The 27,819-nt window shown below is 40.1% G+C and overlaps 1 protein-coding gene across 5 annotated transcripts in view; it reads left to right on the plus strand.

The window, feature by feature from the left end:
• cc2d1b (coiled-coil and C2 domain containing 1B) overlaps nt 1-27,819 on the plus strand; it is a 40,608-nt gene that overhangs the window by 4,343 nt on the left and 8,446 nt on the right. For 4 of the 5 annotated variants that reach the window (XM_057857101.1, XM_057857100.1, XM_057857103.1 and 1 more), the window contains 15 exons: nt 951-1,054; nt 2,529-2,618; nt 4,692-4,838; nt 4,920-5,187; nt 8,971-9,098; nt 11,134-11,206; nt 11,343-11,405; nt 11,515-11,642; nt 11,708-11,780; nt 11,882-12,021; nt 17,146-17,251; nt 24,130-24,302; nt 24,369-24,494; nt 24,565-24,623; nt 24,694-24,810. In XM_057857101.1, the coding sequence (XP_057713084.1) occupies nt 951-1,054; nt 2,529-2,618; nt 4,692-4,838; nt 4,920-5,187; nt 8,971-9,098; nt 11,134-11,206; nt 11,343-11,405; nt 11,515-11,642; nt 11,708-11,780; nt 11,882-12,021; nt 17,146-17,251; nt 24,130-24,302; nt 24,369-24,494; nt 24,565-24,623; nt 24,694-24,810 (1,795 nt within the window). The remainder of the gene's footprint in view (nt 1-950; nt 1,055-2,528; nt 2,619-4,691; nt 4,839-4,919; nt 5,188-8,970; nt 9,099-11,133; nt 11,207-11,342; nt 11,406-11,514; nt 11,643-11,707; nt 11,781-11,881; nt 12,022-17,145; nt 17,252-24,129; nt 24,303-24,368; nt 24,495-24,564; nt 24,624-24,693; nt 24,811-27,819) is intronic. The other variant, XM_057857104.1, reaches the window with a different exon arrangement.

Consider the following 27,819-nt stretch of genomic DNA (forward strand, 5'->3'; position numbering starts at 1 on the left):
GAGGATGAGCCTATTTGTCACAAAATTCTTTTTCTGAGCTCTGTGACCTTTGACCTCCTTACTCTCATATGTCAAATATATCCAACAAGCAGCTACTTTTTTCCCTCATTTTAAATCCTGCGGCTTATAGTCCAGTGCAGTTTATTTGTTGATTTATTTGGGTTAATAGGTAACACTTTATTTGACAGCGGCGTAAGACTGCCATAAGACTGTTATAATTATGACATGACATTATCATGGCCATTAATGAATGCATATGACAGATGTCATTAAGTGTCATCCAGCCAATTATGTCACTAACTCCATTTTATGTCCAGCTCGGATCTTTTACATCCATTCAAAAGTGAAATAATTTGCTGGATGACACAAAATGACATCGGTCATAAGCATTCAGTGATGCTCATGGCAGTGTCATGTCATAATTATGATGGTCTTATGACAGTTTTATAGCGCCACTGTCATATAAAGTGTTACCTGGAGACCATAACTAGCAATTATTAAAACAACTGAAACAGTAACTGAAGATATTCTTAGCACAGAACATGAATTTTAATGGTTTACATCTGTAGTGCTGCAATGCATGCTAGGAGGCATATTGGATGAAAACAGTGTTGCTAGCAGGTGGCAGCAGAGGTTGAATTTCTCCCCCAAGGGAGCAGTGATGGCCAAATAAAGCTTCTTGAAGCAATGAATGTTTGCAGTCAATTGGTTCAAAGCTTCATGGTGGTTCATTTGGTCTTATGACAAAAGTGTTATCGACTAATATCTTTTAGTGTAAATATCCCATAATACAGCAAGGACAGCTGCAGCTTATTGTTCGGCGCAGCTTATCTATTAACAAATGAAGTTTTTCGTGTCAAATTTGGTGGGTGGCGGCTTATAGTTAGATGCGCCTTATAGTCTGAAAATTACGGTAGTAATAATGCTAAAATACAATGTTTGTGTTCCAGGCCCTCTACCCATGGAGGACATCGCCAAAATGGCTGATGAGTGCATGCGAGACGTGGACGAAGATGAAGACGATGACAACGTGGAGGACGACGAAGACCTCCTGGTTGGTCTTTTTGCACTTTCACTTTGGTTGTCATATGTACTGACTCGGGATGTCCCGATCGCACAATTTTGCACCTGAGTCCAAGTCAGCTGATTTTGAGAATCTGCTCATTCCGGGTCTTCATCCTATACTGAAGAATTTTTATTTATTTATTTATTTTTTAATTTACAAAAGTTCCAAACATGTTACACTACTGTACTTTTTACAGTACTTCCTTTTCCACTTTTTATGGGGGTGTTGCAGAATATAAAATGTATATTTCTGTAATATTTTGTCACTTTTTCGTCCTTAAAACTTGAATAAACTTGAACTTAAAAAGTAAAAATATACATATATATATATTTATGTATATATATGTATATAACAGCCGGCACGGTGGCTGAGTGTTTAGCACGTCTGCCCCACAGTTCTGAGATCAAGGGTTCAATACTGTGCTTCGGCCTTGCTTTTTGGAGTTAGCATGTTCTCCCCGTGCCTGCGTGGGTTTCCTCCGGGAACTCCGGTTTCCTCCCACATCCCAAAAACATGCATGGTAGGCTGATTGAACCCTCTAAATTGTCCGTAGGTATGACTGCGTGCGTGACTGGTTGTATGTCTCCTTGTGCCCTGCGATTGGCTGGCAACCAGTTCAGGGTGTCCCCTGCCTACTGCCCGTAGTCAGCTGGGATAGGCTCCAGCACCTCCGCGACCCTCGTGAGGAAAAGCGGCATGGAAAATGAATGAATGAATATATGTGTGTATATATATATGTATATATATATACATATATATATAAATTAGGCCTGAACGATATTGGAAAACATTATTATTGCGATATATATTGCCAAGGCTCCACACTTTTTGCATTGGTTGCACAGGTGCGCCCAACTTTTTTCTCAAGGTGTATCAAAACAAAATGTACTAGTAGGTGCACCCACATTTTTTTTTTTGTATCATATCACCTTCAAAGCACGATCCCAGAACTGTGTGGTGGATGTGTGTGACTAACCACTGTCCAACCGTGCTGCCTTCATAATGTGAATTATTTTTAAATAAGAAGAAGATAGTAAGAACAAGAAGAAAAATGCTTGTCTTTATTGAATGCTTCATTCAGTGAGTCCTCAAATCCGCTCACGTTTTGACACTCACACTGCCGAGAACAGCCTCTCGACAATGAAGATTGATTAAATAATGATTCACACATTTGTCCCTTTGATCGTAGAGCTACCGACAATTCTCTCGCCAGATCAAATTGACAAACCTGTCAATCATCGTTAACTTTTAAGTACGTAACGCCTGCTGCACTTGCGACCAAGAAAAGCAGCAGGGTGAGTGAGAGGCTGTACGAACATGAAGCAGAAAAACATAATTTTTTTATCTAAAGCCCATTCCGATCCTCTGAAAACTGGCGCGATCAGCCCGATTTTGGATTACGTGATTGGATCGGGACATCCCTAGTACTGACTCCTCATTGGCTGATTTGTCTTCTCGCCAGGCTGAACTGCAGGAAGTGGTCGGAGTGGGGTCTGATGAGACCGAAGTGATGTCTCCTTCTGTTGCAGTTTCTGTCGAACCTTCGCCGCAGGTACAGTTCGATTTGGTGTTTAGTTCTTAAGCCATTTTAGGGCCTATTCACTCTCCTGTTTGGTCCGGACCAAACCAAAAAAGTTCGTGTGTGAATACAAACCAGCGAACTCTAGGGCGGACCAAGCAGCCGGTCCAACACCTCGCCGGAGAGGTGGTCTCGGTTCGCTTCCAAGCGCTATAGGTGTGAAAGCGGCCCCACCGTTGTCCTGATTATAGCTGAAATCACATACCTTTTTGCACGTAACGGGCTTCTGTAGCCAGGAAATGTTGTTTGGTTAGCGTCACAATCTGTGGTAGTGGCAGTACGTCAGCTAGTATGAGTCTGGGTGCATGAGCAGCAGAATGTATGTTCTTATAAAATGAACGTCGCATCAACGGCCTCTGATGCTCCAAATCTCCCACAAATGCTTATAATTGGATAAAGTAAATCATTATGAGCACATTTGAGGTACTCGGGAGCTTTGTGATTGTTTACTTCCTTATTTAAGCCACTCCGACCATTCTGTTAATTGATTGAACGATTTTTGCACGTGTAGGTTTGTTGTCAAATCCTGGGTCGCTTGCTCAAAATGCAGTGTAAAAAGGAACTATCGTTAATGTCCGGACAAATGTGTTTTGGTGCGGACCAAAGAAAGTGAACTTTCCTGGTGTGGCTACGCCCTTAGAAACAGCTACATTGATTCTGGCTGCCACAAATGTATTTCATAGTCAATTAATCACTGATTATATATGCAATTAGTCGACTAATTAGCACTAGTTGACTACTCGGAGCTTCATATTGAAGCTGTAAATGTGCTTTGGAACCAAAGAAAGTTGAAATATAAATATTATATACTACGTTACTGAATTATTTAAGGCTGCAACAACTAATTGATTAAATTGATTGATAAATTAGTTACCAACGAAATTTGATCATTTGTTTTTGCCGGAAGCGATGAGCAGTCCTGTTTGGGTCCTTGTTTGTGTGTAATGTGAGCGTGAGCACGTGCCAGTGATTAAGTTTAGGAAAGCGAGAGTTCATCGCTACACTCAGGTTGGGCTGCTGAATCAGTAATCTTACAAAGTGTCAAGAGATGTTTTGTGTGTTGTTAGATCCAGTGTGCCTCCATCAGAGGTGAGTAAATGAAGCTAATTGTATTGTTTGTATTCTTTGTTGATGACATGTTACTACTTAGCACGGAGCGGTAAGCTAGTTAGCGATTATGCTAATTAAATCATCTTAAGAGTCCATTTGTAATCTGTTTTGGAGATTCATATTAGCACTTGAGGTATTGTTGGATAGTAAAGTTGTCTCTTTTTAGAAAGAAACCACACACATAAACCTATTCACATAACAGCTTTGTTTCCTTTAAACACAACTCCCATTCAAACTGAAAATTGTCATATAAGAGAGTGTGCTTTAAAATTAGATTTGGATTGTATTTATCAACAACTGTTTGATAAAGCAAAATGATTCATTTGTCTGCCTCTTCTATATTCGATTTTGTTGTTTAGTTTGTTTAAAGAAAAATTAGTTATTGACACAATTTATATCAGCGCTTGTCCCACAAGAAAGAGAAAAAAGCCAATCAGCAGCACTTTTTTGTATTTGAATGAACTGGACTTTTGTCTGATTTGTGGACAGAGAAATGTTTATTTTTTATACTCAGAACCTTTATTAAAAACTTTGAACACGTTTTTTTGTATTTAAAACAGTGCCATTGTAGACTACAGTTAGGTCAGGAAGCTGTAAAAAATATTTTTGAAGGAAATAGTCATCCAGTTTGTCATCATTGTGGCTTACAACATGCCTAAAAGGACTTCAAGTTAAATTGTGAAGGTAATTGTAAAAAAGTGACATCCGATTAATCGATTATAAAAAAAAAAAAAAAAAAAAAAAGAATCATTTGTTACTGCCCTAGTATCATTGTTTGCAATTAATCATAATATCATGAGTGAACGCTTTCACTTCTTTTGATCATGTTTCATTGACGACAACAGACGTCCAATCTATTTTGACCGGAAGGGGCTGACGACGATCATTCACTTAATGTGATGGCCAAAATTGACTCTCAGCCACCCGTGTTGACAGGAAACGAGCACCCCTGCAGCGGCAGCTGTGCCTGGCAGCATCCAGCACACGCTGGAGGAGAGGCTAGCCATGTACAACACGGCGCTTCACAACGCCAAGACGGCGGGCGAGGGCGCCAAAGCCCGGCGGCTCGAACGTGGGCGAAAGGTGATTACTCGTTTAATCTCATTTAAATCTTAAATTGGCTGCCCACTGTGTTAGAAATGTTGACAACTTCTGCCCTTACAGACTTTGGAGTCGATGCTGACCACAGTCAAGAAAGGCCGCCAGGTCAGCGAAGCAGACATTCCTCCACCAGTCGCCACGGGCGCCGCCCCGGCCCGCCCTTCGGCTCCTGAGGTCATCACTCCCGACGGCGAAGAGGAAGAACAACGCTCTTCTGCCTCCATGCCAGTGCTTGCTGCTCAACCCTCACCGGTGGAGGCGGCTCCTTCACCGGAAGAGGCGGGTCCTTCACCTGAGGAGGCGGCTCCTTCGCCAACCACAAATACAGACGGTCAGTGTCACATTGATTGAGATAAACAAAAAAGTTTATTTTGAATTAAAAAGTGAAAACGGTAAAAGTATACCGGTACCTCTTCTTACAAATGTCTCTACATTCAGAATTTTCAGGTTACGACACACCTCAATGGAAAAATATTGCCTCTTGTTACAAAATAAATTTCAGGTTAAGAAAGGCAAAAATACAGCTGTACAGAGTTTACTGAACATAACATACTTATAGCTGCTCTGCTATTGGCTATTGTCTAGCATCAGTGTTGTTTTTGGTAGCCCTTTTAATTTTAGTCATTTGGACGAAAATACTTATTGGTCTTAGTCATATTTTAGTCATTTTAGAATGTGTTAGTCTAGTTTTAGTTGACGAATATTCAAACAAGTTTTAGTCAAATTTTAGTTGACTAAAACTCAAATTTTAGTCTAGTATTAGTTGACGGAACACACAAGGTTTTGGTAAAAAAATAAATAAATAAATCCAACAATTCTAATAGACATTGACTGTCAAGTGTCAACTGTCAAGTAAACACTCATTTTCACTACACTTGCTTTATTTTGGTTAAATTTGCACAATGAATGCAGTAAAATAAAATTCCTGCTCGTGACAGTGCGGCTCCGTCATTGACATCAGTGACAATTTATTTTGTAGCCGAAAGAACCCCGCGACACTGCTGTGCAGGGATGTACAAGTCAATGTATCTTACAACTTATAAGGAACTTGACTCATTCACTCCCAGCCATTTTCACCAGAGCAAGGCCCTTCGCTACCAGCTGTTTTACTGGATTGTGACTGATTTTGGCCCACAGAAAATTCTGTTCTATTGCTATATAAACATGGAACCCACCAAAAGAAAGATGACTCTCTTCTTTCAGCAGAAAAAAAGTAAGTTCATATCTTCTTCCATTCTTTAGAAATCAGCATTAGCTTAGTTTGAGCAATTTTCCAATTTCTGATGAAAAAAACGGAGAAATTGAGCTTTTTATGAAAGCATACATTTCAAACATAACTTTGAATTCAACACAGCTATTTTTTGCTTTGGTTACAACCCAAACATCTGAATAATTTTTTCTTTTTACAAAATAACAGAAACAACAGGACAAATAGAGCTTTTGATTGCAAAGTAACAATTTATTTACACATAACTAACTGAAAGAAGACGCTATTATGGCCGCGACAGCCGGTTAAACTTTTCCCTCATCGTTGCCTGTCTCAAAAAGACGATTTATTTATTTATTTATTTATTTATTTATTTTTTATGCGGGCTCTGCTCGCGAGCAGCACTGATTCAACGGCATCTAGTGGTCCCAGTCGTCCAGCGCCTGGCATCCCGGGCATCCTACTGGTTGTTCTGCTCGGTCGTCCGGCGCCTGGCATCCATTCGGTCGTCTTCCGCCTGCGTCCCGGCTTTGCGGCTTAGCCCTTCGTTGCCGTTGAATAGGGTTGCGGGTCTTACCAAATGTGCTACTGCCCTCCAGTGGCCAGTTTTATTGCTTTATAATGGATTTTCAGCTTTGTGCTTTGGAGCCAAATTGAATCACGACCCAAAGATGTCTTTTTTGAAAAAAAAAAAAAAGAACCTAAAAGACGTATTTATACGTCCTTGGGACACTGAAGCAATTAAAAATAGAACATATTTATATGTTTTGGGGAGCAAATGAGTTAAGGAAACATATATAACATGTTTTGAAATTATAATAGGCCAAACCCTGATAACTGTAAAACAATACAGTACTAATCACCAACTCCTGGCCCACTCGGAAGCAGGTAGCCTGTCACGCCCAATCCAAAGAGCAAGTGCATTTTCTTTGGCACATTGTTCCAACGAGGCAGCCTTGTATTTTGTCAAATTCATTAAAAGTGGGAGGGCTGGCAAAGAATGTTAATATTCGCTGCCAACCTACAAACAGTCTACAAACTGACAATTTCACAGCAGAAGTATGAAGAGAGTCAAACAAATGGACGTCTAATACTGTCAATTGCACTGAACGAGTTAACTTATTAACTTATTAATCAAGGAAAAAATAAATTTGGGCTTGGTTACAGACTGTTATGATCGTCCCATGAAGCACACAGCAATGTGCTTAATAAACAGACGTTCAAAACCTTATGTAGGTCAAATAAGATTTGCTGTCATTTTAAACCTATGGGGAACAGCGGCACGTCTTTACACTATGTTTTAGACAGCCCAAATACATACTTCAAATATGGCCAAATGTTCTCACCGTAACACGATGTTAGCAGGCTGCACATTGTTTGCTTTCAAAGGCTTATTAATAATAGCACCACAAATAAGCCAAAATGTTAGCCTAAACTCGGCGCTCTTTTAACACCAAAAATATGGAAAATGCATATTAACATGGTAACTGACCATTTGTTGAATATAACTAAAGGTCTATGATATCTTAAAATGACTTGTAACAACTTACCTTCGCATAAATATTGAACTTTGAGGGGCCCCTTCAAATTCGTAGTATTTTTTTCAACCAAGTAAGTGGCTGGCCACACTTTTCACCTTCGTCTCCCACGGGGACAGTGCATTGCGTTCTTCTTTCGGACAGATTATAGTTAAAATGCGACCATAAATCCTCGTGCCGTTTCAGCTGCCGTTGTTAAATTATGTTGGATCACCGCTCATGTGCACTGCCTCGGGGGAGGGTGGGGGCGTGCGCAAGTCATGTGAATCACACAAAACATGGGGCTCAGGAGCAGGCTGATGAACTACGAGCACACACACACAAAAAAAAAACTGCGCACAACTATAAAATGTCACCATTGGGAACATGACAGGTATGATGGCATATTTTCATCTCTTTCTCGTCTCGTCAGACGTAAATTGGCAATCTTTTTGTAATGTTGCAGTCATTCAAGACGCCTTTTCAGCTCGTCATCGTTACGTCACCGTCGTGAAAAAATGGTCATTAACGAAATGTTTTCGTTGTCTTCATTATTGACGCTAACACCACTGCCTAGCATCTTCCTGGCATCCAATTGACTGAGTAACTTTTATTCTTTGTTTTTTTACATTTTGCAACTCTCATTTTATTGTTATTGTGCAATAATCTCATAGTAGCGTGTATTTGTTAAATGTTTTGATGCATTTTTAAGCTTTATGATTTATGTCTAAATTATGGGGGCTAAGAAGGGATTATTAGGACTTTAACATGGAAAACCTGTCTACTCATGGAATTTTCAGTTTATGAAACTATTTCCAGAACAAATTAATTTCGTAAGTAGAGGTACTTCTGTACATTTATTTTTAAACATTTTAAAGCATCTATCAAAACAAATTTGACTATAGCAGGGTTTACTAAATCTGGACCTCGGTGCCACTTTTCCTGTTGTGTTTTCCATGTCTCCCTCCTCCAACACACCTGAATCAAAATAATCAGGAACATTATCAGGCTTCTGGAGAGGTTGCTGATGACCTAATCATTTGATTCGGGTGTGTTAGGGGACAGAGACGTGGAAAACACGACAGGAAAAGTGGCACCGAGGTCCAGATTGAGTGAACCCTGGACTATAGTCTCTGATATCTGTAGTCCTAGCTCTTTCACTGAGAACTACAGAATTTTTGTTTCATTTTAGCAAAATGGCTTGAATCTGAAGCGTGTGATTTACTTTGGTGGACCATATAAAATGACATTGGAGGCCAGATCCTGGCCTCAGCCTGCTGGTTTGACACCTGTGTCCCAAAGCAACGTTTCCATGTAAAGCAAACGACAGCAGTAAAATGATACCTGTTTTTTTTTTTTTGTTTTTTTTTTGTATGTTTGTTTTTATAAGCCGTCCCAGCGAAGGAGCGAGTGACTGCGCTGCTGCTGCAAAGGCAGCGGGAGTACAAAATGGCTGCCCTCACAGCAAAGAAGGCGGGAGAGGCAGAGCAAGCCATGGTTTACTTCAGGACCAGTAAGGTGAGAACCGACTCCATCAAAGGGACGATGCCAAAATATGTTTGTGTTAAACATTACTCAAGAATGAAGAAACAGATGATCAAGTTTGCACGATATGTTTGTAATAAGAGATGGAAGAGGTGATTGGGTTTTGGGATCAAAGGTCACGAAGCCTAATTGAGTTTGCTTATGCTGAGATCTACACGCTGAGTGCTCCTCTAGTTCGTTTGTGTTCATGAATGAATTCAGGGATTTTCATCAAACTTGCAGGATATGTTTGGAATATGAAACGGAATTGGTCATTACATTTTGGCCTAATGAGGTCAAAGGTGACATGGGTTTGTATATATGTGTTCAACATAAATCCAGAACATTATCAAACTTGCAGGATGTTTTAATTAAAAAATGGAAGAGGTGATTGAATTTTGGAATCATGAGGTCAGAGGGATTTTGCGAGAATTTGATAAGATTCAGGGGTCGACAATATAAACGGCCTGGTGGCCTGGACATCCTTTTAAAAGAATGCTGCAACCACTGGCCCAGACGGGCCAGTAAAAATAATGTGTCGATTTAAAAAAAAAAAAAAAAAAAAAAAAAAAAAAAAGTATTTCACATTAATTCCTAGTGGTTCCATATTTTGATGACGTTACGCGATCCTGATCAAAGACAACCTTAGAGTATACAGCCAGCCGTTGTGCTCTGTGGGGCATGAACACACCTCGTTAGCTCGCTCCCGCATGAACGTGGAACCTGATAACTGCTACTTATTTATTGTCAGTATCTCAGTTCCCACCTAACGTTAAACTACAAGATGACATGTTTCTGAAACCCCCAGCACCCAGTCAAGCACCGGGGGGGGGGGGGGGAAAGACCACTCAAGAAAGAGAGTCACTGGAGTTGATGGAGAACAAACTCCAATATAAAAAAAAAAAAAAAATGGGAGCGAAAATTTCAGCCACAGTGGCGAGACTGCTGGAATTGGGTCGGCTACAATGAGACAAAAAACAAGGTTTACTGTGAGGTGTGCAGATCAATACCCACATATGCAGAAAAAATAAATAAAAGATAATGAGTATGAAATATGGTATAAACATATTGTGATAATTCGGACTACGGAGAAAATAAAATCGTCATAATGACGGTCTGGCTTGAAAATCGTTAGCCATAATTGCCTTAGTGATCTTTTTAACTTCTAAATTGTTGCAATGACAACCGAGCGAGGGGGAGACTTCCAGAAGTAAGTCAGGGGAAGACAGGAAAGCTTTGCTCAGGCACGAGGCTCTCCTGCAGGCCCGCTTCCCCCTGGAGCTACCACGAAAAATTGTTTTTTTATTTGTGTGTTTGTTCTATAAAAACATTAAAACATGTGAAAGTGTAAGTCAGTGGAGTCGATTTGGGATTATTGAGGTTTCTGGTGTTCCACGTTGGTGCACCCCGTAAAGTTGAAAACGGGTAAATGCTGACATCACATGACAGTTTCTTACATGCCGACGTTATACAAAAATAATAAAAATTATAAACATTTTAGCGCCAAAACTCTGAGGAGGAGATGGAGGAAGAACTGGCTATATAGGATTGATTATGGAATTGGAATAAGATTATTTGCATTAGATTCATGTTTTTACACCATTTTGCTGCACTTTTCATTAAATCTACATAAAAAAATAAATGTTATTCTAGCAAATTGTTCTTTTTCGTGAATATTGAGATCAATAACTGATGCATTGATCTGGGCTAGTGGTTTTTATAGTGTAGCCTGTGAACTTCAAAATGCCCCCTATTTTCCATCCCTGGGATTAGACTAACTCTAATTTGCAGGGTGGGTCATATGATGAGAACCAAAAGATCAAAGCTTACAGAGGTCAAAAATATGGCGATGCTTTGCGTTTGGCTGCTGATGCAGGAATTCTCTTGCTTCTCCCATTTTGGTTCTTTGACCGAGTGACGATGATTACCTAAAAATAAGCTTTTCACAGCTCCGATATGTGACAGATATATCATTATTTTTGGGTATTTTCCACACAATGGCCTAAAAAATGCTTTTATTTTCATGCAGAAATTTGATTCCGTGATTGACGCCTTAAAACAAGGACAAGCTGTCGACCTGAGCGGCCTGCCGCCACCTCCAGGTTAGTTGAGACATTGACATTACATTATATCTAAAACAACTCATACAGTCCAGTGGTGATCAATTCGAATCCCAGATCTTCATGATTATATTGAATAAGTCATATTCTTTTTGTGTGATTGTTTTCTTATCCAAAGGTGAAAGTCCAGCATCGGTCAAGCAAAACGCTGAAGTCGCCCAAAATGCTGCCCCGGCTTCAGGTGCCGTAGTAACATATCATTAAGTCATTAGCTGCCATTAACAGCTTTACACGTCTAATTTATTTGGACTGAGAGAGGTTCCCCAATGACTCCTCCTGCCCCCTTATAGGCCCTCCGGCCCCCAAGGATGCACTGGAGGCGCTGGAGCAGAGGCGAGCCAAGTACACTGAGGCCTCGGCTCAGGCCAAAGCCAGTGGTGACGAGCGCAAGGCCCGCATGCACGACCGCATCGCCAAGGTGCAATTGAAAAATGCGCCTCTATACGTCTTTAAAATTTTCACACTACATTTGTGACTTTTCAGCAATACCAGAGCGCCATCCGATCTCACAAAGCTGGAAAAGCAGTCAACTTTGACGAGCTCCCTGTTCCGCCAGGTGACTATTGATTGAAACGTCAAGAAAAATCAAATTAAAAAAATTAAAAGTGACGCCCCAACTTTTTTTTTTTTGGATTAATTTTTTTAATGTACGCACAGGTTTTCCTCCCATTCCGGGTCATAAGTCCACATCGGCCGAGCAGGGATTGGTCGCCGCGCTGGAGACCGCCTCCAAGCTCTCAACCACTGATGATGCCGCAGAGAGTGCGGATGAAGCAGAAGAGGAGAAGGATGAGGAGGTGGGCATTTTGAAGTCTTTTAATGTTAATGAATCTCATGTTTGAAGTATGATTAGCAGTAGAGACGGACTGATTATTGGTGCCGATATTTGGAAATTTGTCGTATATCGGTATCAGCCTTTTTTTCAATCCGCCCGGCCGATGTGAAAAAATCCATTTCACACTGGGTTATTTCAGCTCGGATTCAGCAGTGCCTCTCTCTCCAGCACTAGTATTCACTAGAGGCGTGCAAAATTTCCCATTCTTAGATTATTCGCGATTCGGCCGTGGAAGAGTCGAGAACGATTCACCAACATCCAAATTCCGATTAATGAATTATACCAGGTAAAGCGGAATCCCGATCGTTTTAGTTTGAGTATCTGCCAATCCCGATGTTTCCCGATCCGATTGCTTTTTTTTTTTGCTCCCGATTCAATTCCAATCATTCCCGATAATTTTTCCCGATCATATACATTTTGGTAATGCATTAAGATAGCTGTTTGGAAATACTTTACATAACACACCGTGACCACAGTGTATTCATATAATACCGTTTCATTTGTGAATGATGAAGATTGCTGTATGAAGGGATCCAGGAAGCCATGTCTGCACAAAATAGATCATTTATTGAACGCAATATTTTACACTTCAACAGCAGCAAATACATTAAATGATAAATAAAAGAGCGGGTGCATTTGTCCCCTAAGTTTTTGACAAAATATAACAATAAATAAAAACTTCTGTAAAATAACAACACAGTTGTCAACACATTTGAACAAAAATATTAAGTATGACAAATAAAAGAGTTGTTCACAAACTATAACAATAAATAAAAACCTCAGTAAAACAACAAAGTTGTCAACATATTTGAACTTAAATATTAAATCTGACTAATAAAAGTGCAAGTGCATTAGTCCCCTGAGTTGTTTACACAAAATATAACAATATAAAACTGCAAAACAGCAACAAAGTTGTAAAAATATTTCAACAAAAATATTAAGTATCAAAACTTTATGTGCAGCTGTACTATATATAATTATTTGAAAAATACGATTTACAATAAATTTAAATATAAAAGAAACAGAAACTCAATTGAACTTGTAAATAATTGAACTGAATAACTGCAAATAACTGTGATGAATAACAGAACCATTTTAACTCCCAAATTTCCTGCCTTCCTGATAGCTGTCACATGAATAAAAAGAAGAAAAGACATTCCTGCAGCTGTGTTATGTATTTGTCTGCATATCGTCCAGCTTCCTTGCTCAGCAATTCTCAACTGGGTCTCATAGGTTTTTGGCCAAGACTATTAGTTTATCCACTATAACAGGCTTGAGACAAGAACGTTGGCACGTAACAATGTTCCCACCTGTGCTAAAAAGCCTCTGATGGGAAGCTCGTAGCAGGAATGCATAGATACCTGCGTTTTAAATGGTCCCACATGTTTGACGGATTACTTCTTGTTGAGGCAACCACGGCGAGGCACTGTCGACAGGGCTGTTTTTTGTCCCTTATAGTCTTGTTCTTGCCAAAATACATCCAAAACTCCTTTTGGATACATTCTTCCTCGCTCCTCCAACGTGTTGCTTGCTTGCTTTCACTTTGAGAACTGGCCCTCCTCCCTCCGCTCTGCTGTTCGGCCCCTCCTCCCTCCACTCCGCTGTCGCAGGGGGAGGGGGAGGAGCCGATGACTTGCTGGAGGGAAAGAGAAGCTGTGCGCTCTCCTTCCCTCTCCTTCCTCAAAACAAACGTTTGTGGATTAAAAAAAATGAAATGAAAAAACTATTGCACGTCCTTGCGATGGGACTATGCACATGCGCACATCGCAATGGCGATGTTTAAACGATATATCGTTCAGGCCTAATTGCCATCTAGTGTATTTGTTGAGCTTTCAGTAAATGATACTGTAGCCATGCCCAAATGCATGATGGGAAGTGGAACCATGACTGTGCGTAGTGCTACCAATTGATATATCTTCTCTGCGTTGGGAAATAACATAGGGTGTTAAGAAAAATATCAATTACTACCTTGCTTCCCCACATTGCTTCCCACGATATTTCTAATCGTAGGGCAAGGGATTGTAAGGCTTTAGCCAATTAAAAAAAGGCTCCAAAGGCTTCCAAATTTCACTCTACTCATTTTACGCTGCCTTTTAGCTCTCTATATAGGTAAAACGGCGCCATTACAGATTGAACGTGACAATGTGTGAGTGGGTCGTGCAGTGCATGCATTAATTGCATTAAATATTTTAATGTGATACATTTTTTAAAAAATTAATTACCGCCATTATTAGGATAAATTTGATAACCCTACCTTAAGCCAAAACTAAAGACTCTGGATGAGTGTAACATATTATGTCTGTAACGTTAAATACAATTAGAAAACGATTTAATTGAAAAATATATTAAAAAAAGGCATGTCCGATATTTTTTTGCCGATTCTGATACTTTGAAAATGATGTGATCGGACCTCTACTGCACACTATATCCTCATCTATCTACTCGTGACGCAGCACCAGGAGCAACGTGGGGTTTAATATTTTGCTCAAGGATACTTAGGTGAGTTCATCAGAGCTTTCTTTTCTGTGGAAAAATTTCAGGGATCTATTTATTTCTTTTATTCAACTTTGTAAAAGATGTTTCTGAGTCGAGAAAATTTAGGCACTTCTAGTGGTCTTCTATTTGTTTGATTCAATAAACATGCTTTAGGCATTTCAATGAAGTTCAATGTTTGGATTATTCATTTTTTTACGCCAATTTTAACACTTTTACTGCAAATGAATACCGGCTCCAAAATCAGTTATCGGCCCTTCTAACTACTAATACAGTGGTTCCTCGACATACGATCAGTTCGACACACGATCTTTTCGACATCCGATGTAAAATTTGACTAGCCATTTGTTTCTATATCCGACGACATGCTCGAAATACAACGATCTAAGATGGACGCATGGCAGATTTTCTTGTGAGAGAAATCAACATGGGTTCCAACAATGTTAGTGCAGATGGTGAAAAAAAGGAAAAAGGTGATGCATACTGTTATCATTGACAGGAAGATGGATATGATAGAAAAATACGAGCATGAGGTGCGCATTCGTAATATGGCTCGCTCAACAGTACAGCTGTTAGACGGTCTATGACGGTCCTCCCCCGTTCGCCAGTCTTTTTACGTTAAGGTGGCAATTATTATTGTGGTAACATCGCCAAAGAAATCATCAGCTTCGTCTGGTTTCATCATTTATTCCATCAACATCAACGCCAGCATCAAAACATTAAAAAAGGAAAATAAGATAGAACCGTGCACTCTCTCACCATCACGTCCGCCCTGCGGTGCGTTCTGGTACAACAAAAAACATCCGCCACATTAAAACCCGATTCATTACATTATTACAGGTATTATTATTATTGCTACTATGATTAGGAGTGGGAACCTCAGGGCACCTCACGATACGATACGATTCGCGATACAAGGCTCACGATAACGATTATCTCACGATATCACGATATAGCGATTATCGATATATTGGTCAGAAATTTGATGTATGATATTCTACGATATAACTGTTGAAAGGAAAAAAAAATATATTTCAAAATAGCAAAAGTACTGTTTAAGTCATTTATTAAACTGTGACAACTTTTCTGTACAACATTGCTGTAAAATATGAATCTACTGCAAATTGTGTACCTGCACATATAGAGGAAACAAACCACAACCACTGATATCTCTTGGAGAGATCATGATGAATGGCTCCCTTAATTTCTTGAAAGTTTTAAATCTTAAAAAAAAAAAAAAATCAACAGTGCTGTCGGTGTCAGTCAGCAGTTGAGCTTGGAGTGGGGCAATGATAAAATTGGTGGGTCTTTTCTTCGTATTTGACCTTTGTTGCCAACAGCATTGGTTTGAGCACTTCCACCATCTACTTCAGCATTTGAGATGTCGGACTCAGTCACAATTTTCCTCACCTTAAAAACAACAAAATAAAACAAAAAATATTAGTTACTTAATAACTTTTGAGTTGAAATCCTGATTTTTTTGTGTTGGAAGTATTGAGTGAATAATAAAAATATGAATTGAATGTATATAAATTAAAAATGCAACAATTACCTATTTTTAATATGTAGGCTACAATTATTATCATGCACATCACCTTATATATCTTGGAAGCTATTCAAACCATTTTTATAGCTTATTGCATCAAAATGGCAGTAATAACAGTTTTTGTAGTAACTAGATGGAAAGTGGTTCTCAAATAATGTCAAATAAATCAGTAAATTCATGTAGGCTTGTTCGATACTCATTTTCATCCAGTTTAGGGTACTGATTTATTTTATATCACTCAACCCCAAATGTCATCAAAATAATACATGTAAATTAAAAAATCAATCACATTGCAAAACTTTCTTACCTCAAGCAATGAAAGCGAAGCAGTGAAGAAATCCGTGTCCACTTTGTCACCAGCTACCAGTGAACCTTATTGTTAGACAAGTCTTGCATACAGCAAAGTCCTTGTTCACCTTACTTCCTTTGTCTCTTGTTGGTGTAAAATCTAAAGTGTGTCCACATGTGTGATTTGTAGCAATATTTTTGTCACTTTTTCCTCCACCGTTCCCACGAAGCTTTTTTATTTTTTTCAACACACTTGGAGCTTCCTCTCTTCTTCTCTAGACAACTTGTGCGCACTTTACCTTCACTGCCATTCTTGAGCGCCCCTAGTGGACCGCCAAGGAATTGCTCAACAAACATTGCGCAGTTTACAGCATCCAATGGCCAATATGTCAAATAAAAGTATTGATACTTGGCGGGAGCAAATCGATAACCGATCGGGTTGCAAAATATTGCGATATATCGCTGTATGGAGATACTGTCACACTCTTAACTATGATATTATTATTCCAATTTTTATTCATAATTTATTTGTTTTGCTCTTTGTAATTGCTGTTTGCAATAGTAACATCAGTATTTATTAAGGATTTAGTGTAGATTTTTGGGCTGTAGAACGAATTCATGGAATTATAATGCATTGTTATGGGAAATTCCTGCTCGACATACGACCATTTCGACTTACAAACAAGGTCCTGGAACGAATTAACTTTGTATGTAGAGTTATCGGTCCTGAAAAACCAATATTGGTCAATCTCTAATTAGCAGCCAAAGAAAAGCACACTAAGCGTCCCGGCAGCCTCGCGAGGTCGGAGAAGATCGTCATCCGCTTCACCAGAGAGAACTTCGGCAAGAGATATCTCACCTGCAGGTCAGTCCCCCCCATCACATAATGTTACATTGTTCTATCTGCTGGGTTAAGATACAACTAATTTCATTTCACCCATTCTAGTACTTCCATGTCTCTTATACTACTTCTCTATTTACTTGAACTACATTATCCTATACCTCTACTTTTGTTTATTCATCTTCTATTACTCCAAATTCTTCTACTTTGTACTTTTTCTACTTCTACGTGTACTTTTTTAAAAGGGTCTGCTCTTTAATTTCTAAAAAAAAAAAAAAAATCTATTTTTTAAAAAAACATTTAAGGGTTAAAAGTAATAAAATAATCCAGAAATACAACAGCATTGACAAAAGAAACAAAATATATACATTTTATATTCTGCGAAACTCCAGCAAAAAGCGGAAGTAGTGTAAACAGTACAAAACTGTAACATGTTTGTAACTTTTGTTCAAATTAAAATGTTTTAAAAAATAAACTTTTTTGGGGGGTGTCAGATCTGGACTCTGTATCGGCAGATACTCAAAATTAGTTGATTCGGACTCGGGTGCAAAAATATGCCATCGTGGCAACCCTAACTTCTACTGTTTCATTTTTCCGGTCTTTTTTTCAGCTTTTACTACTTTGAATGCTTTTTCTTATTCTACTACGTGTACTTCTTATATTACTACGACATATACTTCTCGTCAAGTCGTAATACTATTGAATTCTTAATTACCATTGATGAGTATGATAGCCATCCAATTATGTCGCTTTTTACATCCTTCTTCTTCAAATTCAAATAGTTGTTTCTATTTCTTCTTCTACTACTAATTCCACCACTTTTTTCTTTATTTCAACTTTGACTACTTCTCGATTTTAATTTTACTTTCTTACCTTTCAACCACATCTACTGTACTTCTACTACTTCCTCTTAAAGGGAAAGTTGGGAATTTTTGACATGGTGACTGCTTAGCATACCAGTGTTCTTTTTGGCAGTCCTTTTAGCTTTTGGATGATGATCATGATAGTAATTCTTAGTCCTATTTTAGTCATCTCAAAATGTCGTCTAGTTTTTGTTGACAGAAACCCAAAACTAATTTTGTCTAGTTTGTTGTTTATTAAGAATGTTTTCGTCTGTAAAATAAAATATAAAAAAAGTCCTCAAAAATAAAGGTTATTTTGAATTAACGTTAACAGATGAGCACATATTGTAGGGTCTACAACAGAGGTGTCAAACCGATTCAAGAAAGGGCCTAGTGGGTGCAGATTTGCTTACAACCAATGAAGAGGACACCTTTTCACTAGTGATGGGTCCAGTGATACTAATGCGCCGGCGCGCGCGCCGAGCTCATGGAGCAACCCCTGCGTCGGTGCGCGTATCGCTACAAGAAAATCACGTGACCGATGCATGAACTCATTGAACTGTGTCGACACAGTCATGACGCGGCAAACTGGTTCAAAAGGAAGCGCGTCTGTCAACGCGATGGAGTTGCTGAAACAGTCCACATCTCACGGTTACTTCCTCGTTGTCTACCTGCTGTGGAAATGGACGTAAGACAGGGAAAACGCACTTGTCATCATTCATTCAAAATACAATTAATTTTAAGGTAAAGCTTAGTTTATTAGTGTGACGGGTGCACGCGAGTCCGTCGATTGCCGTCCCTTGTCTTTAAACTACATACCAGCGTTTGATCCGCTAGCATAGTGGTCAGAGCAAACGCCTCTCGTCCCAACACGTCGTGCGCGTGGGTTCGAATCCTGGTCAGATTGCAATTATCGGGTCCTTACGCGATCCCCAAAGTTTTGATTTTACTATCAAAAGTTATTTTTTTGCAGGTGAAATGTCGCATTTGTACTTTGTATATGACTAACCTGTCATATAAAAACAGTTGCCACCGCCTCATTGCTGAAGCATTACTGGCCAAGCATGAGAATGAAGTTTCTGATAATCCCCAAATAAACACAGGTATAGAACCATTCCTTTTATTTTCACACAGTCACTTTTTTGGTAATTTATTAGAAATCTGTAATTAAGCTATAATTTATTTTTTTGTCCACTTCAATTTCTTTCTGACGGGCTATGGTAGCACTTAGATGACAAAGTGGGGAGTCAAGGAGGAAATGCAACTGTAGATGAAATTGCAAAAGTGCAACGATGCATGGCTGAGCCGAACATGGCACGCAATGCCGATTTTCTTCGATACTGGAGGAGCCAATGGATATCTTATCCAAACCTCTTTCAACTGGAAATTCTTGTGCATGCCGGCATTGTTGGTTCCATGCGAGTGTGTTGTCCACAGCAGGCTTGTTAAAAAAAAAACAACAACAACAACTAAATTTAAAAACAAAAACAAAACTGTTTTTGAATAAAATTCATTCATTCATTTTCCATGCCGCTTATTCCTCACGAGGGTCGCGGAAGTGCTGGAGCCTATCCCAGCGAACTTCGGGCAGTAGGCAGGGGACACCCTGAATTGGTTGCCAGCCAATCGCAGGGCACAAGGAGACACACAACCATTCACGCACACACTCACACCTACGGACAATTTAGAGTGTTCAATCAGCCTACCATGCATGTTTTTGGGATGTGGGAGGAAACCAGAGTTCCCGGAGGAAACCCACGCAGGCACGGGGAGAACATGCAAACTCCACACAGGAAGGCCGAAGCCCGGGATTGAACCCTTGATCTCAGGACTGTGAGGCAGACGTGCTAACCACTCAGCCACCGTGCCGCTTGAATAAAATTTTATCAGAAAAAAAAAGTCCACAGGTATTCCTTATTCACCCATTCATTATTACTTACATTTTCACATTATAATATATGTTCACATGATGTAAAGATATGGACTAATGCAATATGAATGCAAAGACTTAAATGATTTGATTTTACATGCTATGTCATCAATTCAGTGTCAGTCTGTCAAGTGGGTTGCCTGTAGGGTTTTTTTTATGTCCAGCAGGTGTCAGTTTTCAATGACACAGTATCCACACTGTGTCAACACAATGTGTCACTGTGTCGACACGCTTCATGAGGTTTCACGGACCCATCACTACTTTTCACCAATTAGATCTTTTACTTGTGTAATCAGTTAAACTTTGTCAGGTGCTACTTGTTTCAGCAGGAAGTTCATTGGTTAAACTCTGTGCGTTATCGGTTGGAACAAAATCCAGCACCCACTAGGCCCTTTCTGGAATCGGTTTGACACCTGTGGTCTACAAGGACAACCACAACTTGGTGATAATACATAATCAGCAGGAAAACGGTACATTATTTTCGATTGATTATACCCACCTGGACGCCACAAACTGAATGTAAAAAGAAAGAAAAAAAAAAAAAAAAAAAAGTCCAGAGTTTTAAGAGGAAGTTCGCCCCTAATGCTAGGGTGAATGCTATACTAACACTACAAGTTCAGGCATGAAAATCTCTCACCTTTCGGAGAAATTCGCCGTTTTGAAGTCAAAAAGGGCAACCTACGTGAATTGCGTAGATCCGAGGAGAAATTCTTTTTGGGAAGGGGGGGGGGGTCGGGAGGTTTTATTAAATTATTATTATTATTATCATCATGTGATTAACTTAGTACGTAAACTGATCGGTTCTTTAAAAAAGTGACACGGACAGTCAGCAAATCCTTCTAGATGCTTCGCTGACGAGAACCAATCATCGGCCCAAGCTGCGGGCCATTGTTCCAAACGCGCGCACTCCTTACGTGAAACAAGGAGTGCTTGGCGAGCCTTTGGTTGCATTGCAAAGCTGCGAAAACAAAAAAGCAGACCTTATCCACACCGGGGCAGACCAGAGCGCAGTATACACACTTGCCTGTATTTGCCAGCAGATTGAATTTGGTGAGTAATGGTTTCAGTCGTTTTCACATTTTGCGATATAAAAAAGTTAATGCCATTCGTTGCAGCTTGCGTTGAACACTGCCAGAGCTAGCCAAATCTCCCATGAAAAAAAATAGCTCCCGTTAAATTGGCGTCAAGCTTGTGTATTTAGCTGTAATATAAAGGAAGAAACACACTGTTGAGTCAAATTAAGCGGCATGCTCTCGGATTGAGGGGTCGCCTCGCATCGCATCGCTCCCGTCGTCCGCCTTAGACGCGTTATTTTCGGCTGGGACTTGAGCTGACGGCCGGTGTCGGCACAACACCGGCCCGACGAGTGGTGGGAATGACTCTTCTTAAAGCTTTTCAGAAATACAGGGATCCCTCGTTTTTCGCGGTTAATGGGGACCAGAACCCGCCGCAATAAGTGAAAACCGCGAAGTAGCGCCCCCCATTTTTTTGTGTGTGTTCAATGTATTTATTCAGATTTTACATTGGAAAAAAGATACATATATATGACATGTTTTTTCACTTTTTTCACCAAAGTATCATTTATAAATGGGTTTCAAGCACTTCAAAATGTAAGAATTATGATAAGTTTTAAACATGTTACTGCCCCACCGAATTATTTTTAAACAAGAAGAAAGTAGTAAGAAAATGCTTGGCTTTATTAAATGCTTCATACTGAGTCTACTCAAACCCTCTCAGGCTTTGTTAAACGGTGATTGACACATGTGCAAAGTTTTTCTTTTTATATATATTTTTTGTTTGAAGCAACTTATTTGATTGAATAATAAAAACACAGATGTCCTAGCCAAAATGTGGCCCAAACGCAAAACAACATTACTTCAATTGAAAAATGTGTTTCAATCAAGAAAAATAGTTTTCAAATGCTTTTTTGTCTCAAATTTATTTTGCAATCAAAAACAATTTTTTTTATTGAAGTGACTTTTGGGATTAAAAGTATAATTGTATTTTGATTGAAGCAACTTTGTTTTTGATAGAAGTCACTTTGTTTTTTGATTGAATAATAAAAACACAAATCTACCTCCATCGTTATTGAGAGAGAAATTAAGAAAGCTTTAAAACTAAAAGCCACCGGAGAGTCTGTTTTTTTGTTTTTGTTTTTTGTTTTTTAATATTTATATTTCATTACATAGACATGCCTCGTAGGGAAAGGAGATTGAGGGATAAAAAAAGGAGTTGGATGAGGCTGCTAAAGGCAGCGGATACCTCATCAGCTGGGTGAATAGCATACCTGGTAAGAACAGGTTTGCAAGGATAGTCGGGTATTAAATACAATTATAAACACATTACAATGTTATTTTTCTATAAGATTTTATGTCATTGCTTTATTAATCATTAGGTGCTAGAGTTGTTAAGTATGGATAATAATGAAATAATAGTTTTGAGAAAACTGTGCTGTTGGTGGCTAAGTGACCATCTGATGTGGTTTGTTCTCAGATGAACAAGTTGAGGAAGGAAGTTTTGATGCAGAGGTTGAAGGAAGAAAAGAGCTAGACTGACTGAGTCACAGCCAGAAAGTGTGGATGACAGTTTTGATTTCTATTCACTGTTGCCCCCTCCCAATTAAAGTATGTCACAGTCGCAGCCAATTATTATCTAAAGCTGGTTAAAATTGAAGTTATGTTGTTTTAAGGTGTATTAAATACTTGTTCATGTGCCCCTTTTGATCTACGAGCACCCGCCCCTCCACTGGTCTCTGCACGGCCCTGCTGAAACACAGTGTGGCTCGACAGAGCTCAATATTTTGTTGGGGTGTACAGTGTACTGGAACATATTTCCTCCACACCCTTCTCACCTTTTTAACCCCTGACCCATTTTCATGCCTGCAAGTTACTTTTGGTGTGTGATGATCACTCAGCACAGACCTTTTAAGGGTAAAGCAACATTGCATATGCCCACTGGCCAAGATAAGTAAACAAATCTTACCGTTTGTGCAAGGTTGGAGACTGGAGAGGACACACCGGTGAGTAGGTGTGGGTGGCACAGCACGTCACATGAGTGACAAAAGCAGACACTGCTACAATGCAGGCTAACTACACATAAAATGTCACACATTGTGAACATGTGACGGAAACTTCTGCGCATTTTTGTCTCGTTCCCGTCTCTTCAGTTGATAACTGGCATTAGCCTCATTATGTTTAAGGCTCCCAAAACACATTTTTAGCTCTTTATCATCTCGTTGTCGTCTTGCAAAAAGCTGTCCGTTGATAAAATGTTATCGTCGTCATTGACGAAAAAGACACTGTAGCATCAGAATCACCAATGACCCATGCAATCAATAGTGTTGGCTATGTTTTCAGGATGAATTTATTAAAACTTAAGATTGCGTGTCAATAATTGTAGTATTAACAGCAACATTTGTAATTCAGCAGCTCTGCAGGGAGGAGTGATATCACCTTTTTTTTTTTTCTCCTTTTTTCACCGCAGACTTTCTTTTTTGTGGGAACGAAAGGGACTCCCCAGCAGATGAGTGACCAGAGCACTCCTCTCTATTGTGGTCGCATTACACATAAAAAGAAAACTAGTCCAGCAGAATGAAATGAATTATGGCAGTTTAGTATGACATTGTTTTAGCCGCAAGGGTATTTCAAACATTGATCTGCATTTTTAATTGACTGTTAGATCTGTTAATATAGTTTTTTTTATTGGCATGCTGAGCAGGCACCATTGACTCGCGCTAGCTTAGCCACTAACAAATAACTGACAAACTGCACGGAATTTGTTGGAATCAACTCGACCGACGAATTAAAGCCCCGCTAACTCGCAGTTTAAGCCTAATGTCAAAGCGTCTTTAACTATACTGTTTACTTTCTTTACTTCAACTTCTTCTACTTCGACTACTACTACTACTACATTCTGATTTCACTTCGTGTCTTTTTCCAATGCGTTTCAATGACATCTACCCTATTTTTTTTCTACCTTCTTTTGACACTGACTCTAGTTTTTTCTTCTTCTATTTCAACTTCCTCTACTTTGGCTACTACTTCAACATTCTAACTTTACTTCGCTTTCTTCTATGCATTTTCCCCCTCTATTTCCTGACACTGACTCTTCTTGTTTTCTGGGTCCTCCAGCAACGGAACAGCTTGCATTTCTGGAGAGCCGTCGCAAGCAGTACTTGAAGGCGGCGCTGCACGCCAAGCAGAAAAATGACATGGAGCAAGCCAAGAACTTCCTGCGCACTGCCAAGAGTCTGGAGGCCATGGCGGAGGCGGCGCGCAGCGGGAAAGCCGTGGACATAAGCGCGGTGAGAAGCTACTAACGTTAGCAGCAACGCGAGATTAAGCGTCTAAACGGGAACGACGGTCGACAGGTGCCGTCGCCTCCCGGAGACGAGGACGAGGACTTTGTCCTGGTGCACCACAGTGACGTGGGGCTCTCCGAGAAGGCGGAGCAGCTCTACGCACAGCTGGCCAAGATCCTCAGGCAGCAGCGTGAGGTAGCACATAACAATGAAACGACCTCGCTGTATTTGCCATCGTTTTGTACCACTTTTATTCTTCCGTCAGAAATGCTTGACTTACTCCAAGCAATTCACCCACCTAGGGAATGTCACGGAGACCACCAAGTAAGGAATAACAATCAGGACATTTGCCGCCTCTGCAATAGATGAACACGTTTGTTTTTTTGTCTTCTAGATTCGAGAAAATGGCTGAGTCGTGTAAAAAGAGTATGGAATTTCTAAAGGCGTCTCAAGCTAAGGGTCTCCCTCCCCCCAAACATCACTTTGAGGACAAAACTTTCCACACAGTCAGGTGGGCCAACATTCCATATTGTTGGCTGCTACAGTGCCTTGCAAAAGTATTCGGCCCCATTGAATCTTGCAACCTTTCGCCACATTTCAGGCTTCAAACATAAAGATATGAAATTTAATTTTTTTGTCAAGAATCAACAACAAGTGGGACACAATCGTGAAGTGGAACAACATTTATTGGATAATTTAAACTTTTTTAACAAATAAAAAACTGAAAAGTGGGGCGTGCAATATTATTCGGCCCCTTTACTTTCAGTGCAGCAAACTCACTCCAGAAGTTCACTGAGGATCTCTGAATGATCCAATGTTGTCCTAAATGACCGATGATGATAAATAGAATCCACCTGTGTGTAATCAAGTCTCCGTAGAAATGCACCTGCTCTGTGATAGTCTCAGGGTTCTGTTTAAAGTGCAGAGAGCATTATGAAAACCAAGGAACACACCAGGCAGGTCCGAGATACTGTTGTGGAGAAGTTTAAAGCCGGATTTGGATACAAAAAGATTTCCCAAGCTTTAAACATCTCAAGGAGCCCTGTGCAAGCCATCATATTGAAATGGAAGGAGCGTCAGACCACTGCAAATTAGAGGTTAGATTTTGTGCCCGAACCCGAACCCGACCCGAATATCGGGTCGGGCCCACATTTTAAGCATTCACGTTCGGGTCAGTTCGGGTCGGGCCGCCATGCCGGACTAATAAATTATTTTAAAAAAGAAAAAAAAAAAATGGAGAGCAGGCTCTCTGTATTGCGCTTCTGCTTGTGCGTGTGCACGAACGCCGTGGCGCCGGCCGCTTTTTATTCTTGTCCTCCCGCTGTACCGTTTGCGCATGGCCGAGCCGCCGCCCTCATTTTCATTTCCTTGTCAGAGAGGCGCGTCCATGTGAGAACAATATCCCACACACTCAGAAATATGTTCAACAAACTTTCCCAGCGTTATTTCGTTGTGTTAATGCTTTGATAATTCTCAAAAAAATATGTAGATTATTTAAACATTAAGAAAACTTGCGTTTTTTTCTGCCAACTCGAAGAAATGAAAATAAATTGCTGCTGCTGCGTTTTTTTCCGCGTCACTCAAAAAAAAAAAAAAATGGAGAGCAGGCTCTCTGTATTGCGCTTTTGCTTGTGCGTGTGCACGAACGCCGTGGCGCCGGCCGCTCTTTATTCTTGTCCTCCCGCTGTACCGTTTGCGCACGGCCGAGGCGCCGCCCTCATTTTCGTTTCCTTGTCAGAGAGGCGCGTCCATGTGAGAACAATATCCCACACACTCAGAAATATGTTTAACAAACTTTCCCAGCGTTATTTCGTTGTGTGAATGCTTTGATAATTCTCAAAAAAATATGTAGATTATTTAAACATTAAGAAAACTTGCGTTTTTTTCTGCCAACTCGAAGAAATGAAAATAAATTGCTGCTGCTGCATTTTTTTCCGCGTCACTCAAAAAAAAAAAAAAAAAAAAATGAAGAGCAGGCTCCCTGTATTGCGCTTTTGCTTGTGCGTGTGCACGAACGCCGTGGCGCCGGCCGCTCTTTATTCTTGTCCTCCCGCTGTACCGTTTGCGCATGGCCGAGGCGCCGCCCTCATTTTCATTTCCTTGTCAGAGAGGCGCGTCCATGTGAGAACAATATCCCACACACTCAGAAATATGTTTAACAAACTTTCCCAGCGTTATTTCGTTGTGTGAATGCTTTGATAATTCTCAAAAAAATATGTAGATTATTTAAACATTAAGAAAACTTGCGTTTTTTTCTGCCAACTCGAAGAAATGAAAATAAATTGCTGCTGCTGCGTTTTTTCCGCGTCACTCAAAAAAAAAAAAAAAAAAAATCGGGTTTTTCGGGCTCGGGCCTGCAAATCTAGTTAAGTGATCGAGCTCGGGCCGGGTCGGGCCTCAATACCAGCGGGCCGTGTCGGGTCGGGCTGGATTTTTTAGGCCCGAACTAGGCTCTACTGCAAATCTACCAAGACCCGGCCGTCCTTCCGAACTTTCTTCTCAAACAAGGAGAAAACGGATCAGAGATGCAGCCAAGAGGCCCATGATCACTCTGGATGAACTGCAGAGATCTACAGCTGAGGTGGGAGAGTCTGTCCATAGGACAACAATCAGTCATACACTGCACAAATCTGGCCTTTATGGAAGAGTGGCAAGAAGAAAGCCATTTCTCAAAGACATCCATAAAAAGTCTTGTTTAAAGTTTGCCACAAGCCACCTGGGAGACACACCAAACGTGGAAGAAGGTGCTCTGGTCAGATGAAACCAAAATGGAACTTTTTGGCCACAATGCAAAACGATATGTTTGGCGTAAAAGCAACACAGCTCATCACCCTGAACACACCATCCCCACTGTCAAACATGGTGGTGGCAGCATCATGGTTTGGGCCTGCTTTTCTTCAGCAGGGACAGGGAAGATGGTTAAAATTGACGGGAAGGTGGATGCAGCCAAATAGAGGAACATTCTGGAAGAAAACCTGTTGGTATCTGCACAAGACCTGAGACTGGGACGGAGATTTATCTCCCAACAGGACAATGATCCAAAACATAAAGCCAAATCTACAATGGAATGGTTCAAAAATAAACATATCCAGGTGTTAGAATGCCCAAGTCAAAGTCCAGACCTGAATCCAAGCGAGAATCTGTGGAAAGAGCTGAAGACTGCTGTTCACAAACACTCTCCATCTAACCTCACTGAGCTCGAGCTGTTTTGCAAGGAAGAATGGGCAAGAATGTCAGTCTCTCGATGTGCAAAACTGATAGAAACATACCCCAAGCGACTTGCAGCTGTAATTGGAGCAAAAGGTGGCGCTACAAAGTATTAACGCAAGGGGGCCGAATAATATTGCACGCCCCACTTTTCAGCTTTTTATTTGTTAAAAAAGTTTAAATTATCCAATAAATTTTGTTCCACTTCACGATTGTGTCCCACTTGTTGTTGATTCTTGAGAAAAAATTAAAACTTTATATCTTTATGTTTGAAGCCTGAAATGTGGCGAAAGGTTGCAAGGTTCAAGGGGGC

This window comes from Corythoichthys intestinalis, chromosome 14, assembly GCF_030265065.1.
Source record: "Corythoichthys intestinalis isolate RoL2023-P3 chromosome 14, ASM3026506v1, whole genome shotgun sequence".
Classification (NCBI taxonomy): Eukaryota; Metazoa; Chordata; class Actinopteri; order Syngnathiformes; family Syngnathidae; genus Corythoichthys; species Corythoichthys intestinalis.